At 37.8% G+C, this 19285-nt stretch overlaps 1 protein-coding gene across 21 annotated transcripts in view; it reads right to left on the bottom strand.

Annotated features, from left to right (window-relative positions):
• The window catches only part of NRXN1 (neurexin 1), a 1121405-nt gene that overhangs the window by 592497 nt on the left and 509623 nt on the right, over nt 1-19285 (bottom strand). For 15 of the 21 annotated variants that reach the window (XM_067702999.1, XM_067703012.1, XM_067702998.1 and 12 more), the window contains 3 exons: nt 15570-15953; nt 8459-8662; nt 5888-5914 (listed from right to left, as the gene is read on the bottom strand). In XM_067702999.1, coding sequence (XP_067559100.1) covers nt 5888-5914; nt 8459-8662; nt 15570-15953 — 615 coding nt within the window. The remainder of the gene's footprint in view (nt 1-5887; nt 5915-8458; nt 8663-15569; nt 15954-19285) is intronic. The other 6 variants (XM_067703003.1, XM_067703017.1, XM_067703018.1 and 3 more) reach the window with 1 other exon arrangement.

Raw genomic sequence — 19285 nt, 5'->3', positions numbered from 1 at the left:
TAGGTTTTTCTGGCAATTTCTACTTTGGCCATTGTTGTAATACTAACTCTCAACAATGAAAGAGAATTTGATGAATTTGGCCAATGCCAACCTGGAATTTTGCATTACTTTGAGCACACCCTTTTGAACTAGTAATAAGAAAACGCTTTACTGAATAAATTAATAATTGAGCGTGATTTCAAGATGAATTCTTAACCTGCGCAAAAGAGCAATCTTTTAAAACACTTCAGCATTTTATATTTGCATATAAGCAATAAACCAATTAATTGTTCACTAAAATAGACCCAACTCTTCTACTTTTCAAGCCCACACACTACAATTTTGCACAATCTATGTAGTCATTAAATGTGTACTCTTCTTTATAATTCTCATACATTTTAGATATGGAGAATTCAAATGGGCTCTCCTTAAATTTTATTGCAATTTTGATTTTTTTTTAAAGACTCACTGTCATGTGCCAATTCCCTTTGCCTGTTTTGGCTATTTGTTTTTCATCAGAAATCTACGGTCTCTATATTTTATATGTAATTTCTTTTAGATTTCTGTTAAAAATATTCATTCATAAACTGTCTCTTTTTCCTTTCTTTCATATATACTTTAAACTTTAAAAATGACAACAGCAGAAAACAAACAAAACTCCTCTTTTCTGCATGTATATATTCATCTTCCTTTATTCCTTGAGCAGTTCCTATCCTAGGTGATGGACAGCACCAGTCACTGAGAGGCAATGATTGACAGAACTCTACAAATCAAGGGATGGTTACGTGGAGGCAGAGTCAGAGGCTCCTTTTTGCAGTTCTCTGCTCTTCAGGCACCAGGCAGCTGCTCTGACCTGAATATTTGTTTCATGTTAACAACAGCCAGCCTCCAGAAATTTCCTCATATCTTTTTAAGTAGCCTGCCAAGTGGCAGCCTGATCAAAGCAATCTAATATGGCTTAAGTGCCACTGGTTGACATTTTGCAATCTTTTATTGCTTTCCATTTTTATCTACATAAAAAAATTGGTGATAACTAATATCCAGTTGATCTTTTCATTCTGGTAATAAAATGATAATACAAAGATCTTATTATCCACTCCAGACATCCATCATAGTACATTTTCCGATAACATATTACTCAGAGCATTTCTTCACTATCTCCAAATCAAAAGTGAGGTTAAGTACTTGGCCTTAGATTCCCTTTCTCTCCAATCCTTAGAGAATGAACTACAAATAAAAGGAGCTGAACTTCAACCCTTGACACTTTGTCCACATTAATGTCATCTCCAATTTTGTTGTCTCTGTGTCTTAAATAAACCATTTTCTGTAAGAAGCCAAAAATAGTTGGAAGCTCTGCCTACTAAAATATATTTTTTCAACCCAGAGAGTTTTTATTCTTGTAAGAAAACAAGAGGAATGAGAACAAGAGTAAACAACATTGGAAATGGAGAATTAAGAAGAGTAAATCTTGGTAGGAAGGAAGAGCAGGCGGGCAGGAGAAGAGACATGTGTAAGGATTAAAGAAACACAAATAATCAAATAAACAAGCAAAGTAAACATCAGAGAACATGGGTTTATTAAAAGCCACTTTTTATATGAATGCAGAGGTGGCCCCAAACTTTCCTGTGGGCAGGCAGGATATTCCATAATTATGTCATTGACTTGAAAAGACAAAAAAAAAAAAGGAAAGAAAACACTAACAAAAACAAAATCACAAAAGCCTCCTTGCATCCACTACATCTTTAAAGTAGTTACTTATATGACAATTAGGACTCACCTATAGTTGATAGGAGCAAGTTTAGTTTTCAAATTTTCAATGTATTTAAACCTTCAGATTATAATACTAACAATTTGTAAGGTTAATAGAACAAGAGAGAAAGAAAAAACAAATGGGACTATTGAAGCAAGCAATACACTACCACGATGCCAGATTATCAGAAAAAAATTATATAGAAATATATAGCCTAAAAAAAAAAAAAAAAAGGAAATATATAGCCTAATGACTTTGGATGTACTGCTGGGAATTACCGGGCAGCAAATTTGAAATTGAGACTGTCTTGGCCACCCTATCTCAGGCTACATACTTTGGCAGACAAAGAGAATGCAGAATAAGACCAATGGCCTTTCTAATAGTACTTACTACAGGCCCTACTAATAATGCATTTGAGAAAATTTCACAAGGGGTAGAAAATTTCTTTTGTGTTCTTTATAGTTTTTAAAAGTCTTAAGTCAATCAGTACTATGGACTAGGCAAGAGACTCTCATACACTTACTTTCTGATGCAAACAATTCATGTCTCAGTCACACAGTACTATTCAGTCTGACTTGGCCTCTTTTGGTAATAACTTGGTAATGATTAGTTGGTATTTGTACACATTTCTGTAATAATTATTTTTTGTAGAATCATCTGTAATTTGTCTTTTTTTCATTAATTCAAATAATTGATCTTTATGTCAAAAGGACGTGACTAGACAGTCCTTTTTCATCTATCTTTATTGAAATACCCTTCACTGTCCAGGGAAGACATTTATCTGCATTAAAAGATGCTGGTTCTTTTAGCAACTCCCATATAAAATGATTTTATGATGGTAGACTATGGTTCTCCACATTGGAGTTGACTGGGGAGGCAAGAATAATCTGACTGCCCTGGACAGAGGAGGATGGAGGACCATATAATAACACCTCTGTGTTCACCTTCCCATCTGTGAATCTGCAAATACTGACCTAATCTAATACCAAGCTGCAGATAACAAACATATTTTAGCAATGAAATAAGCTAATGGACATCAATGAACTGAGATTGGTCTGGGATTGTGTGCAGAGACATTCCATTTGTAATCGGAGAGATCAAAGCATACATTTTGACACTGACATGGCCGCTATTCACAGAGACGGTTCTTTTTAAAAAGTACCCTTTCCACACATAAAAATAAGCTTTTGATTTTTAAATAAAAACAGCCTCTCTCCTTCCATTTAAAGATTCTTGACAGCTTTTCCTATGGGGCAGGGGAGGAAAGGTGGCAACAAAAAATCTGACAGAGATGGTCCCTGGAATTCAAATCAGCCCTTTCTCAAAAGGACCTTAACAAAAGGCTTTCCCCTGGCCTGTGCATGGAAGATTCCATTGCTGCATCTAAACTACTGACACAAGAAGGGCTGAAAAAGAAACGTATCTGCCATCTCCTAGTCCCAGAGGTCTGAATACATGCAATGCAGCTAGACCTTCCACCCTCCTCACTTACTACCTATTCTTCAGCAGCAAAGATTGGAGAGTCTGACGCTTTATATATTTTCTTTTCCGTATCAAGTAATATCTCCTGTAAACTGAGGAAGGGAGGGTGGAGGGGTGATGAGAAAGGATGGAGTGACTACAGGAAACAGCTGAGCAATTCTGAGTAAGTGTAGAGAAACTGGAGAAGATTTCCATTCAAAATTAATAATTTAGAGTTTAATATTCATTCTCAATGCAAGATAATTTTTATGTTACAGTTTGTATACTTCCTGTGGAAATTCTCTTAAAGACATCAATTGAGGTATTCTTTATTAAGCTCAAAATACAGTTGATGTCTTAGGTATGGTATAATTTTTAGACGGTGGTGGCAGAAAGTTGTGATTTAGTAAATGTACATTTCAGTTTCAGACAGACTTATGGCTTACAGAGGATAAATGGAGTAAGTCAATCTTTCACTAAACTACAAGTTATACTGAGATACAAGTATTTTATTTATATTTTTTATTGGGTACAAAATGCAGTCCAGGTGGACAGCTCTGCTTATTTATCACTGTGAGTTAGATTTGCATTATTTGAAATGTAAATTCCTCCCTCTCCTCCAAGTTGAGTAATGACATGAATTCTAGATGGAACTTGGAGTTCTGGCTACATCTGCCCACTAGTCCCCAAATAAAACAAAGGCAAAGGAAATGAAAACATTACCTGATCACTGAATGTGCTTTCCAGTGACTGCTGTCAAGTTAAGGCATTTGCAGTCCTGTCCGAGGTGTGCACTGAAAGCTCACAACCATTGGTTTACTCCAAGTAATTTAAGTGTAACACACACTCCTTAAAAAGGGAAAATATCCACTAACCAGCAAAAACCTTTGTCCTCAAAGGTATTATTCTGTGAAATATCCAGAGAAAATACTATGCTTAATATCAGTCTTATAATAATAAGCCAAATGGAGAGAAGGAGCTAACAAGGGTAATTAGACTATAAACAAGTATTTTAAAAAACCATCGATAGAGCTGAGAACACAGAAGCACATTTGATGGCGTTAATTTCCATTAAATACTAGAGCTTATGTAGTTATATTCTGTAAATAAAAACCCATGCTTTATTGTACGCCTAATATAAATAAAATTATAGCAGAAGTCTAGAAAAATAGTTTCCTCACATGGATTTTCTAAGGGAGAATCAAGAACATCTTGATTCCAGGGAGAATCAAGAACATCTACGGCTGCACTGAGTCACAAATCTGGCTTTGGGAAAAGATCTTGTGAGTTGTCACCTTGTCTGCATCTATGCTCCAGAGCTGAAAGCTAACTGGACCATGGTATCAGACTTCTAAACCTGTGCTCCTTTTCAGAGAGTGTAGTAAAGATGGGGTTTGAGAAGAGATGATGTATACTTGAAAAATTCTACTTGTGTTAGAGCTCTGAGAGATTAGTTCAGGAACTGTCTTCTGTTTGAGATGATTTTTATGCCTGTATGATAATATAATAATTTATTTTTTCATAAATCATGATTCAGTTACCTTTTTATTGCTATGATTGGCAAGACTGGCTTTTATTCTGCTTTAATATGAATATTAAAATATTTTAAGACAAATCTGAGTTGTAAGAAGCACGGGTATTTGAAATAGCATGCATTTAATTAGATAAAGCTTCGTGTTTTTGTAAGTTGGAGACCGTCATTTTATTCCTCAGAGGATGACTTACTGACATTTGGAAACACAGCCAAAGGTTTTGGGAGTAGACTCCATCAACTCACATTCAGCATTTTCCAAGGATATAAAAAAAAATGTTTTACTGACTATGACAGTGAAAGATTAGAAGCTTGTTAGAACCATTTTAGTTAAATAACTAACAACTTTGATATATTAGATGAGATTCCTCAATGTGGTCAGCACAACCTGGAAAAGAAAAACCTAAATATTTACATAAAGAAATAAGTTTACACTTCAGATAATGCTACAACTCAAAATAAAATCACAGTCCTTACATCCTTTCAAGTTCTCTAGTCCAAATCAAAAAACTCAGTCCATGCATCTTTTCTAACTCATCATTTGGCATGCATATCACAGATTTGAAGGGTTTGGGTTATTTTTGCAGATATATGATTAGGATGTAAAAATTCATTATGTAAATAGTCATAATGTACAAGAAAAACCTCTTTAGATAAGTAATTTTCTGTATATACATAAAACTTGGAAAAACACACATTTTCCAATGTAAAATTTTGGTTGAATTTAGAAGGGTTTAATAGTAACTTTCACATGAAAAGATTTTTTTTTTCTATATTTGAGTTAAGAGATAAAAACAGAAAGTGAAGGAAATAAGATCCCCCACAGTATTTTCTCCTAATTTGGTTGCGAAGAGAACTACTGGAGTCCAAGATCTGCCAAAATACAAATGCTATTTGCTTTATCCAAAGGTCTACAGAGACGTTTGCACCTTCTGTTACAAGATATTTGTCACCTCTTTTCCCACTTAGAGGTAGGAACTGAAGCAGGAAAGTCTTCAGCTGGACAGATTTCAAAATGAATTTTTACAACCCAGATGATGGACTGGTATACTTCAAGAGTGAATTCATGAGTTTTATAAACGGCTTTCTCTTGCTGTCTTTTTTTTCTTGACTAGCTACATCATAATGGAGGAATAACATTTTAAAAATTTTGAATAGGCACTTACTGGAATTACAGTTAATCCTGATACAATCTAGATGGGGAAGAATAGATGAAAAATGAAAATTTATCCTTCAAGGTAATAGCTGCAGACATCCAATAAAACACAGTCCACCCTTCCGGGGACAGACACATGCAAATATGGCCACTCCATATTGTTTATTCTTTACATCTAGAACCCAGATTCATTGTTATAAAACTGCACCATTGGAAACAACAATTAGAAGGTTTTTTAAAAAATGGCCAATTCAAACAAAGCTACATGGTGACAAATCTAAGTGAAATAAAGAACTGTTAACTGTCAAAGATGCCTGGCTTAGACTGGCTGCAGCTTTCTCCCCATCTGTGAAAGAACAAATCATTGTTTTCAATATAATTAAAAAGTGCTCCGTCACAATGGGGTACAGTGCAAGCTCAGCTAGGCTCAGACATCTTGAACCTCCAAAATCTATTATCCCACAAAGGCCAACAGAATCCTATAGAATTGTCATGGTCAAATGGAGAGCTAGTTGAAATTGTTCTCATTTCACCCTAATGTATTTTTTATTATTATTATTTGCTTGGGCAAAAAAGGTAAGAGCCAGGTGTTAGCTGGATTCCGTGCCTTGTATTAATTGGAGGAAGAAAGAAACAACTGTTCCCTTTAGAAACTCTAGTGGCTAAGGAGTAGTGTCATTCTTCGGAGCACACACACCTATCCCTCTGTTAGGAGCTAACAATGTTATCTCTGCATAGTAAGTGTCATGGTAACTACTGCTATTGATTTTTCTTTTCCTATACTTTCTTCTTATATAAAATCAGATTCCCTAACAGAATGTCTAATCTGGATAACACAGACTGTGATTATAAGGGTTACCTTTAAAGGATCATGTGGCATGTTTTATGTTTATTTTATATATAGATAAATATTTGTTGGTTTTGTTTGTAGTATTTAATGCCTTTGGGGAACATGAAAAATACAAACCTAGATTCTGTTTCCATATAGCTGAGTTTGTCATGTGTCGTCAACCGCATCAGAAAAGTGGTTGCAAACAGCCAAGGATCAGCACCTACACAACTCTTTCCACAGAATGCTTTGCTGTTGGAAAATTCCCATGAGCGAGCGTGTCCACCTCCCAGGGCTAACAGCCCCTTTACTGCAATTAGGCAATTTTGATTGACTTGTAGTAACCTATCATTGTCACTAGAGGGAACTCTAACAGAACTGTAAAAGAGTACTATGTGTTCTTTAGTAATCTTAAAAAATAGTCTTATTATTGAACTTAATTTAACTAATATTAATTGATGCAGTTGTATGCAATAAACTACCAATGAAGTAATTTTATATTTTATGAGCTACTATTCTGCCCAACATAATTTGAAAATGTATGTGGGGTTTTCACAAATGCCTTACCTCATCACATTTTACTACTCTTTTTGTAAATCTATGTAGTCTTGAATTTTATTTTTCTCTCTGTTTATTCATTATTGTGTGTACTCAGCACTTCCAGGAAATACAGTAAAACCTCATTAATTTATACTCCTATTATTTGGAGTTAATGATAATATTGAAATGTACTGGGCAGAATATTTGTAATCCTTCATTCGATATGAGTGGAGATCGCCTGAGAAAAATTAAACAAATTATGAAAGGCCAAGTTTGGGAAGAAAACTGATTTCAAGTAATTTACTATACAATGATGGCACAACTAACATGAAATAATGTGCTAATTATGGATAATTCTTAACCACCCATTAACATCAGCCTAGCAAGACCTTTCCTTAAGATTTTTCCAGCTATTAATTTGTGTTTTTGAATGTAATTGAAAACAAAACTGCTTATAATTTTTTTTTCTTACAATTTAGACTTTTTCTTAATTCAGCCTGGTCTTCCCCCAGATTGCATCCAGTTTGGTGAGGTTTTACTGTAGTGACTCTTTCTGAATGCTACAATCAAGCAGGAAAGCATTATTTTTCTGTAGAAGAGTATGTGTCTTTAGTGTTCTCATGGCTGTTTGCTGAGGGCCGCAGACTTTGGGCATTGAAGGGTTGTGTATTGCTGTTTGATAGCAAAATATCACCACACAGTATTTCCAAACAGAAAAGATGGAATACCACAAAGGTAATTATTCAAAGGAGAAGCCCAAGGAGTAGAGAAAGAGCAACTGTTGATCTAGATCACTAAGTAGAAATTTGACATTTTATAGCATATGTTATCCAAGTAAAAGTTGGTGTATTTTTGTCTTATCTGAAAGGATTTCACCTATAACCAATCAGAGTGTCAGTCAATATAAAAGTAGGAAATGCAGTTTGAGGCATCGTTAAGCCTGAACATTTATACTTTCAATTAACCTCATTAATACATATGGCTTCCCTTTTAAGAACCCTCAGTGGTAGGAATCACAAAACAGGAAATTATGTTAATGAAACAGGAACAATAAAAAGATGTCCCCCAAACCTAAATGAATTTAAATAACGGAGATGAGACCATTAAGCGTTTTAACTTTCCATGGCAAACAGGCTACTTGATAAATGTTTGCAGGCAAAACTGAACAGAAAGTGAAAAGTGTTAGTTCAATGGGGGAAGGCGAGTTGTTACCTAGATTGACCGTCAGTTTCACACGTCCTGCGTCCAGCTCCAGGCGGAGGGTGTCTGCTGAGTCTCTGGAGGTGGTTGCCATGAGAATGCCATATGCGCGTTGGGACCGAAACCGTAAGGATACGTCCTCAGCCTCTGTGTGCATCACCAGCGGGAGCTGGATTTTCATGAACATACTCCCATCATAGCTCAGAACCGTTGCTTCTATAGATGGGAAATGAATATAAAAGCTCTTGGTCAGTTTAGTGCATTTATACTTTGAAAAGGAAAAGCATGACCTATTAAAGGTTTCCATATAGAACACAAGACACAAACTCAGCTCATCTTCTTCCAAAATGGGCAAATTTTTTTTTTAAACTAGAAAGAGGAGTCACAGGAAAAAGAACTTCCTCTGTGAAGTATATGCTAAAGTCCAGAAGCAGAGGTGGCTGCACTTCCCTTTCTGTACCCAGAGCACTTTCTACGTATAGCATTCATCCTGTCAGATTATCCATGTTCATGTATGCATATCCCTTCTCAACAGCAGACATCGTCTTTTTTTGTATAGCCATAGCGTGAGCCTGGCTTGAAGCACCAGCAACTGTATATGCACGTTTATATATGGTCAGGCCACTGATCAGCTCCGTGAAATTAAACTTGGTTCTGCATCGTTCACCTGCAAAATGAGAGGGTGCTACTAGAGCATCTCTAAGGCCTTTGCTTACCCAAAAAGCCCATGATTCTAAGAAAAGTTATTATCATCATCTTTTTCATAATTTCTGCCCTAATACAATCAAAAAAGAAACATTAAAAATATGACTTAAATATAGGATTCAGGCCAACACTTTTCCAGAGGTGATGTTCAAAAACAGAAGAAAAAATGATATTACCAAACAACAGGTAATGCTTCTTCTGAGTCATTATGGTTAACAAGGTAATTCATTTTTACAAAGACACAAACTGTAACTTCATTTGAAAGTTCATTTGCAGATAAGGGGTAACTTAAAGCATTATCTGTAAGCACCACCACGGTGTTCCGAAAAAATTAAGCTAGCACCAAAAAGTCAATAACTATGTACCTGGGTAACATTGAGTAAGGATGGGGGTGGGACTGAGAAGCTTGTGTGGGTGTGTGCTACTAAAGGAAAATGGATTGCTTTAATGGGGAAGTTGCTTAATGCTGCATTAAACACATAGAGAAGCGAATAGCAAAACTGTTGATCTCAAACTGACTGTTTTAAGAAATAGCACCCCTTAATGTTAAACACCATATGGTTGCGGAACCCTGCAAAACAAGTATGAGTCATTTTGCTTTCCCATGGGTTCTGATAACACAGGATACCATTTAATAAAAGAAAACCTACCTGAAATTAAAATAAACCAGGAAATTCTCATTATCTTGCCTATTTACAGCAATTAACTTTACTGATGAAACCATGCTTATTATGAAGACTATATTCTGGAGTTGTGGTTTTGAAAGATTATCTTCCAAAAAGTCAGGAAAATCAAGTATTGCTTGTAACAGACTTTAATCATTAGTTATCTTCGTGGGACTGAATGCACATCCAGAACAGATAAGTGCCCAGGGCTCCAGAACTCTGCTCCAGGGCCCTTCTCTTTTCTCTCTACCTCTTAAGGGATCTTGGTCAACTCACGTGCTCACTCCCCCTAATACTTATTAACAGCCCTGACTTCTCTCCTGAGCCCCATCAAACATCCATCAGCCATTGCCTATGTGACATCTCCAATCTGAATAAGATACACACACCAAAAATGAACAAATTCAACATGTTCCTGCCCCAGTGTTCTCCATCTCAGTAAATGGCTTAACACCATTATTCAGACCTTAACCTTTCTGCGTTCTCTATTACCCTCTCTGCCACATCCAATCTATTGGCAAATCTGCAAGTCTTGCAGCCTCTGATTCCAATCCATTTCCTGCATCAATCAGTTCTTGCCGCTATAGTACCTTAGACTCTGCTCTCATGTCTCACCTAGACCACTATGATAGCTCCCTCAATGGTCTCCCTACTTCTACTCTTTCTCCCTATACACAGCAGCCAGGCTAAACTTTTAAATAAGTCGATCAGATTCAATAGCACTTCATTGATTCAACTGTGCACACCCAACCCCCCCCACCTCCATCCTTCACCTCCCCACCCCTCGCCAATAGATTCCCACCACTGCAGTTAGAATAAAATCTGTATTCCTTTTATTAACCTATAAGGTTGTGTGTGATTCGGCCCCTGCCCATCTCTCTGGCCTCAGCTTTTAGCAGGTCCTCCCTTGTTTAGTAACCTCCAGTCACACTGATTTCATCTCTCATTCAAGTATCTGCACTTGTGGAACCTTCTGTCTTAAAAGGTCTCACCCCTAGATCTTTATATGGCTTGTTCCTTCAGCGTTCAGGTCTCTGGTCAAATGTTACTCCAGAGACGCCTCTTCAAATCCTGCTTCTAATTCCCCCTCCAGTTATTCTATATCTACTTACCATTTCTTTTTTTAAATTACCATTTCTGATTTGTTTGTATAGTATAATCTGTCTTTGCCTTTTAGTATGTGACAGTCATTACAGCAGAAGCTGAGCTCTGCTATTCATTGCTCTATCATCAGCCAAGTGCACCAAAAAGCGCCAGGCAAACAGTAGAGCCTTGATAAAATTGACTGAATTGACAATTGCACTTGATACTGAGGATATATGAAAGAGCATATTTCAATTTGAATACCATGCATACATAAATACTCACTAATGAGATTACTTATTCTGTCTATTGTAAGTGAATCTAATTTTGGTAAGGTAGATGAACATCCCTTAAAGTCTACGTTGAAAGCCATAATTGTGCCACAAAAGACAGACTAGGAGAGGGGTCTGTTTACCAAGACAGGGGTCTCATGGCTAAGCACTGACCTAAGGACTGAGAAAATAAAATATGATGCCCTTAAAATATGGTGGTTCTACCTCATGTCACATGTCTACATCATATTTTTCCAATAAGGTTTCCCTAAAGAAAATCTAGTAGGAGTTGCTCAAAAAATAATTAAAACATGATTGTAAAGCTGTAGTGAATACTAGGAAAAAAATGCTTCTAGTATAATCTTAAAGAAATTCGACCTCTACCATTTCTCTTCCTAATTTATAGCCAATTATTGTCCATATCTATAAAGCAACAAATATTTGAATAAAAATTTAAAAGCCATTATCAATTGTTCAGTTACTTTGGTGTTATACAGAGAAAAGGGCGAAAATATTTTTAGTTTTCTCTTATTTATTTAATCTGTAAATCTAGTCTCTATTATTCAACAATCATTTTTTTAAATGATCTCATATTCTTCTATGAAATGTAGCTTAATTTGATTGAAAATTAAGTAGAGGGAACATCCTTTTAGAAATATAGATGACTGACAATGGATCATAAATATTGTATGAAATACAATCTAAGGTGAAAAAAAAATCAGTATCATTGGCCTTTAACATTCTCTGAAAAACTACAGGAATGAAATAACAGTAAAGTAATAAAACTCGAGTGCCTCTGAGTTAACATTTAATTAGACAAGAAATGGAAAATGCAAAGGTTGTAGTCTAGAGTTGCCAAATAAATGGTAAACAACATTCTGACATTTGAAGGTTATGCTCTTTGGCAGCATCCTTTAAACATTAGTAAACATCGCTTAGAACACAAAAGAGTCCTTTAAAAGGCTAATTCTAATACAGTACTTCCCAGCAGGAGAGAAAAAGTTTCAACTTCGTCCCCTCCATCTCCTTCCCCCTCGTCGTTAAGTTTGATAAATTTGCTTTTCTGTGTTATTCCTTCTTGTGGTTTAAAGTGTACACCTGTGCTCAGTTTTGCCGAAAGGCAGTCACATATTGTGGTCAGCGATGAAAATCAGACAGGGAGCCAAATTATATTGCTCTGACATCTGTCCCTCCATCTGCTGGAGTTTTAACAAACAAGTATAAAGTAGACCTCCAATGATACCATATACATACAGCCAAGAAGGATTTCTATATGACCAAGTCTCCACAGATTCTCAGTTTAAAAAAATAAAGCAGGAGGGAAGGTGCTGAATTCAATTTATATTCAATTGGACATGACTTCTATACTACTCTTCTTTATGGGATCAGTGCACATAAAACGAAATACTATTTTCTTATTTGCCTAAGTCAGCATACACTCTGATCTTTTTAATAAACTCTTCTGCTTACTTAATGAAGAATGAAGATTTTCTATGTGATTGCAACATCGTTCTCCATGCTGCAATGTCCAAGGACTTGAACATGCTTCTTTATAAATTAACATTTATTGCTCAATAATAGCAAAATAGAAACTTTATAAATGCCTTTTTCTTTTTTTTTTTAAATTTCAAGAGTTGTCAGTCAACTCTTATGTGATCAACAGCCTTATGTGATCAGAGTATATGTGAAGAAGAGCCACAGTCAAAGCCCTCTCTTTTGAATTGGAAACCCTGAGGTTGGACATGATCTTGTGTTGACTGAACTAGGGCAGAGCTGGGAATTGGACAGAAGCCAGATTCTGTGGTATTGAGCATGACAAGCATCCCACATAACCCTTGTTCTTGGGAGATGCCACATGTGAGCAAGAAAATTAATTCTGAAAAGCAAAGACTTCTCACAGTACACTGGGTAGTCCAGAAACAAAAACCTCACAAAAATGACTATTTTCTCTCCTCAGTACACAACCAACCTGTATTCAAAGAAATCTGCAGAAATTTCCAGCCACCTATCAGATAAAAATGCATGTTGAATCCCAGTGATGAAGTTTGCTACTAAATTCTCATTTGCAAAGCTGCACATGCTTGCCACCCCTCCTTCTAATTACCGCAATATATAAATAGTTTCTCTCCCTCATTCTGGTTTAGGAAGCTCTACAATTTCCATTCTTATTTCTGCCATATGTAGTAGCGGAACATTGCCACAGGGTGGTACACCATGCATATTTAACTGAAGGCCTTTGTAATTTGTGTGACAGTTCAGTTATACCCTTTTCTAGCTTCACTTAAGCAGGAGGCATCAGAATAAGTGACAGCTCTCTGAGTGATTAAAATGAAAACACCCTGCCGATGCAGGGGACATGGGTTCGTGCCCTGGTCCGGGAAGATCCCACATGCCGCGGGGCGGCTGGGCCCGTGAGCCATGGCTGCTGGGCCTGCGCGTCCAGAGCCTGTGCTCCACAACGGGAGAGGCCACAGCAGTGAGAGGCCCGCGTACTCCCAAAAAAAAAAAAGAAAAAAAAAAAAGTGAAAACACAATCTTAAATCACACAGGTCTGCTAATCTCACATTATACCTAACTGTAATATATCTCGCAAGCTTTGTCACTTTGTTGTTGTTGCCTCCTAAAAACTATACAATACAAACAAACTGAAATTAGAACGGAAAATGTGCAGAGAATATATACCTTACAAACAAAACTATGCAGAAATAATTAACCTCTAATGACTATTCACAGGAATTTCAATTAAGTACTAGGAGAATGAATGAATCTAGGCAATTAAAATATTTATCTATCTATGGACCTATCTCATTGTACAACCCAGAACAGTGATAGTATTTTGGTAGGTAATTTAAGATCATTATTAGATTATTAGGTCATTATTATTGATTTTTATATTGATTAAGCTGCTGAACCTCCTTATTGAGATAAAGAATCAAAATCACATTTCAACTTTAGATTCTGGAAAAGAAATACTTCTCTAGTAAGTGTCAGCTTAAGTAAATTAAACTATTTCAGGAATGCAGGGTCAAAAAGACTGTGTATGGCTTAAAAAATAAATGGCAGGGCTTCCCTGATGGCGCAGTGGTTGAGAATCTGCCTGCTAATGCAGGGGACGCGGGTTCAAGCCCTGGTCTGGGAGGATCCCACATGCCGCGGAGCAACTAGGCCCGTGAGCCACAACTACTGAGCCTGTGCATCTGGAGCCTGTGCTCCACAACAAGAGAGGCCGCGATAGTGAGAGGCCCGAGCACCGCGATGAAGAGTGGCTCCCGCTTGCCACAACTAGAGAAAGCCCTCACACAGAAACGAAGACCCAACACAGCAAAAATAAATAAAAATAAAATTAATAAACTCCTACCCCCAACATCTTCTTTAAAAAAATAAAAAGAGTAAATGGCAGGTACTTTTAGGCTAAATGTCTAAGACAGCAATGTTATCTGGAGCATGGGAGGACATGCAACAACTCGTCAATATTTTTTCATATTGATTTTTTGTTCCATTGTTGAAAATGAGTGACAACGGGTATAGTGACTAAAGCATTTATCTGAAACTCTTGGGTCGATGAAAGAACATACTTAGACATATGTGTTCTGCTATTTCTTCCTTTTGTCTGGTCTGCAAATGAGCGGTGACAGATATCACACTTTACTCTTCCTTTAACCCTCTTCTCCCTCTAATGGGAGAAGCAAAAAAAAAAAAAAAAAAGTAGCTTTGCCTCCTGCAAGAGAAGGAAAAAGAGGCACCCGTTCAGAGCTTCCACAGACATGCTAAGCCTTAATATCAAATTGGTAAAGGAACCTCTACCAATCGGGTCAGTTGGGTCTTAGGCAAAGGTAAGTGCCTTTGAAATTAGGGTGCACTTCTGAAAACGCTCGTATAACTTAGATGGTTTAAAGTCACCTTACTCTTCAAATTTCAAACTTGAGAAGGTCCACTAAAGTGAAATGACAGGCTCAGGCGATAGTGTCAGGGAAGCTGCAACTCACAGCTTAGCTTGCTTCGAACGCTATTTTTGACATAGATTTTAGCACTAGATGCCAAAAGGATGTCTAATTCATTCCTTTTTTTACTTTCTAGTGTCTTGAAATTAAAAACTGGGCAAGAGAGACAGTGATTGTCTTTGATATGTCTTAGGCCCATACCCTAGAGGATCCAAAAGACCCAACTCTTTATTTATCCCTGCAATACGCTTAAAAAGCTGTGTCGTCCCAGAATCAGGCCCTGTGAAAATCATTAAGGACTCATCAGTAACACACGTCAGGTGTGGCTGCACAGCTTGCGGAGAGTTTACTTCCGCAGAGCATACGTTATGTTTCAATGGTCATTTAAAGTTTGAGGTCCATGCTGAATACGCTTTTCAGCTCAGGGGAGTCAGCAGCTTGGATTTTGGAACCTTACCTCTCTCGCAGGACCTGCCAAGATAGCCTGTTCCGGAACAATCGCAGACATATCTGTTCCACCCATCCCTGCACATGCCGCTGTTTTTGCAAGGGTTGCTAAGGCACGGTTTTGCCGTTTCCCTGGAGCAGGACGGCTTCACTCCAGCAGTACTTTGAACTTCAGCCATTTGCCGGATATCTTTGCTCTGGCCGTCAATGAACAAATCTCTTATGCAGCCCACGTAGCCATAGTTGAGCAGCGCAGTCCACACCTCGGTGGGGAAGATGAGGCCGGCCTTATTTTCTGGCAAGCCCCCCAGGTACAACTCGTCATCCAGGTCCAGAATCTCACTCTCGCCAGGAGCAGTGTAGGGCGTGCGCAGAGTGTTGACAGAAATGGTACCTGTTGCAAAGACAAGAGAGCACACAGGTCTTTACAGCGTGCAACCTGTTCTGAATATCACACTTTCTCTCCTCCATCTGCTTGAGGGTGAACTTGAGGGCAGACATTTCTTATTTTTCTTTCTATTCCTGGTGTACTTCCTAGGGAAATGAACAGAAATATGTGGAATTAAATAACTTTAAGAATAAGGCAAACTGTCATTTAAATGGTTCTATTTCACTTTGGGAATGAAAACCAAAGTATACAGACAAGAAAGAGTGTTTGTCAGCCTCTAAGAGTTCAGGGGAAAAAGGAAGGAAGGAAGGAAGGAAGGAAGGGAGGGAGGGAGGGAGGGAGGGAGGGAGGGAGGGAGGGAGGAAGGAAGGAAGGAAGGAAGGAAGGAAGGAAGGAAGGAAGGAAGGAAGGAAGGAAGGAAGGAAGAAGGGAAAAGGAGGGAGGGACGGAGTAAGGGAGGGAAGAGAAAATGGCATTCTTACCACTCTCTAACATTTCAGCCAAGATGGAAAGAAAGGAAGGGTGGAAGGGGAGGGAGGGGAGGGTGGGAGGGGAGGGAGGGGTGGGAGACAGGAGGGAGAAGGAGAGGGAGAGGGAAAGAGAAAGAAAGAAGGAGAAATTGGCATGCTACATCACTCTCTGGAATAAAGTCAGACTCTCTTTGGTTAGTGTTCATTTTCAAAGCAGGTATGCATCTGCAAACCAATGAAAGGTTGTGTTGTGCCCCCATCCTTAACTGGCTTCATTGTTTTTATTGTACACAACACATTGACAGATTATCTAGGTCAAAACCTGACTTCATCACACTCAGCTGTATGAATCTATTGCTTAGCCTCTATGGTCTCAGTTTACTCATTCATAATATGGGCACAGTAATATGACCTACCTCATATGAGTGTTAAATAAAATAATACAGTAAAGTGTCTGGTTTGTAGTAAGCACTACATAAATGCTGTCTATCATGATTCATCACAAGAACCAAGTCAAATTGGGTGTTTACTATTTTTTTTTTAAAAAACAAACTAGTTACTTACTTATCTAAAAAAACAAACTAATTACTTACTTATTGACAAGTTGTTTTTTCTTCCTCACTCCAATGTGAGGGGAAAATAACTCTATTAGTTTATAAACACATGGAAATCCTAGCCTTAAGCATAGGATGAAGAGGTAGACATTCACATGGGATTATTTGAGGATCACAGAAAAAATTATATATTTATGGAATCCATTAAAAGAAGAAAAAAGAAAGACAGCAGGCATTTTCCTGATCAAAACTTTCATCCTGTACCACCAGATTACTCAAAATTCCACTAATATTCTACCTTCAGAAAGATCTTTGTAAAAATGCAAATATGATACCCGAAAAGGACACCACACTGACCCATTTCCAGATTACCCCAGATTTCTTTCTCAGGTCTAGACCATAAAGCGGACTAGGGACGTAGAGTCTAACAAGAGAAAGTGGATTAGAAGCCTCAGGGATTTAGAGTGCAGACAACATGGGAGAGGCCTGAAGACAGAAGATGGGGTACAGAGGTAGAGACAGAAAGGGAAGGGAAAGGGTAGTGTGTGTAGAGGGTGGATAGGAAGATGCATTTTAGTTCTTTCGCCAACTAGCGAAGGCCCACTCCAAATGGAACTATGGCCTGTGGTGAACGTGAAACGTGCATCTAAGCACACAGGTTTGCCAGGCCCTGCATTGTTCCCGGGAGACTCCCAAATCCCAGCAGAGGGGTGCTCCTCGATATGGGCAGTGTAATGGGATCTGTCTTTGTGAGGGAGAAGGTCATGGAAGCCGCTGAAGGAGACCATGTGCCGGCCAAGTCATTAAGAAGACATTTGTCTCTCTAGACTTCCACAGAAAGAAATGGAAAAAGCTCCTAGGGGAGAAACACTCAAAGGCATTGCTCTTTTGGCCTTCCAAAGAGGCGGGTATAATAAGGATTTTGGAAGGAGGCAGCAAAAGGGGAAAATGACAAAGTGCTTGTTTTTACTGTTCACATTTGTGCAAGTGTCTAGAAGAAAATTCATTTAGGAACATACAGGAACCGGAAAATCCCACTTAGAAAAATATTTTAAAAATCATTTAGGGGAAATTAAATATATAATTTTGAGAGAGAATGGTGACACTTTTCTAAATAGAATTTCATTACACGCATTTTTAACTGTTCAAAATGCCCTAAGAAGTGAGTTGAGATGATCCCTAACCTCTGCAGCAGCTAATGTAAGTTAGAAAATGATGAGAAAGAGTTAAGTGTTAATGACAAAAGTTAAGGTGGACATTAAAAAAAAAAAAAATGTGGAAAGCAAAGTGTTGTATGCAATGAACACAGTGGCTTTTAGGTTTTTAAGAAAAAAGAGAGAGAGATGCCAGCTCCTGTTTTCCAATTAGTTCAAGAAGACTTCCTAGAAATGAATACGTCATATTCTGAGACAACAGCTAGGAGACACAGAGCAAGTGAACAATGACAAAGTTTTACAAGAGTGGGGATATATCTTTAAAATATGCAATTTTTCCCATATGCCTTTTTATTCATGGAACAAGCTTGATTTAGCTCAGGGAGGGGAAAACACTTGGAAAAACTGTCTTGTCCTTTTTTGTGGTGTTATAATTCTGACACTAAGGATACTTGGAGGATTCCTGAGACGAGGGCATCCGGTGGCTTGCATAACACTCAACTCTGTGTCCTCTGCATAGTTTGCAGAGCTCGGTACACTCTGGAGTTTCCATATTCAGTGTGCCTATACTCTCAGGGCAAATCTGCTGCCCAGTGTTTCAGATACTCATCTATTAAGAGTTTGTCTGACAGAATGGGGTGACTAGGTCTTGTAGTTTTTATTTATGGTGCGTTAGTGCCTGCTCTGAACCAAGTATCTAAGTTCAGATATGTCTCTATGAATGTGCTCGTTGTGGCCAGGGTAAGATATTCACTATAACTTTGTGATTAGATTAGAGCTTTCTGATCACAACACCTGAAGTTAATCCACAGGTTTCATGTGGTTTACATGTAGCCCAGTGCACACACATACATACACACGCACATGCACACACATACACATACACACACACACTGAAATAACCGTTTAACAGGAAAGTATTTAACTCTATTACCTCTGAGGCACTCAAATAATGTTTTCTTATTAGATAAGTTTAGTAATACAAATGCTAGACATGACCCACCAACCTGATTTCAGAACCAACTAGCAGGCTGTAACCTATAGTTCAAAAAACACTGGAGGGTACTATCATAAAGGATAAGGTTGTTTTTCTCATAGCTCCTTTTCATCCCTTTGAGAGACGGTTTTAAAGTTCTCATGGGAAGAAGAAGCCACGAAGG

Source organism: Pseudorca crassidens, chromosome 14, assembly GCF_039906515.1.
Source record: "Pseudorca crassidens isolate mPseCra1 chromosome 14, mPseCra1.hap1, whole genome shotgun sequence".
Lineage (NCBI taxonomy): Eukaryota > Metazoa > Chordata > Mammalia > Artiodactyla > Delphinidae > Pseudorca > Pseudorca crassidens.
The sequence above is the reverse complement of the archived record's forward strand: the minus strand, read 5'-3'. Positions and strand labels throughout refer to the sequence as shown.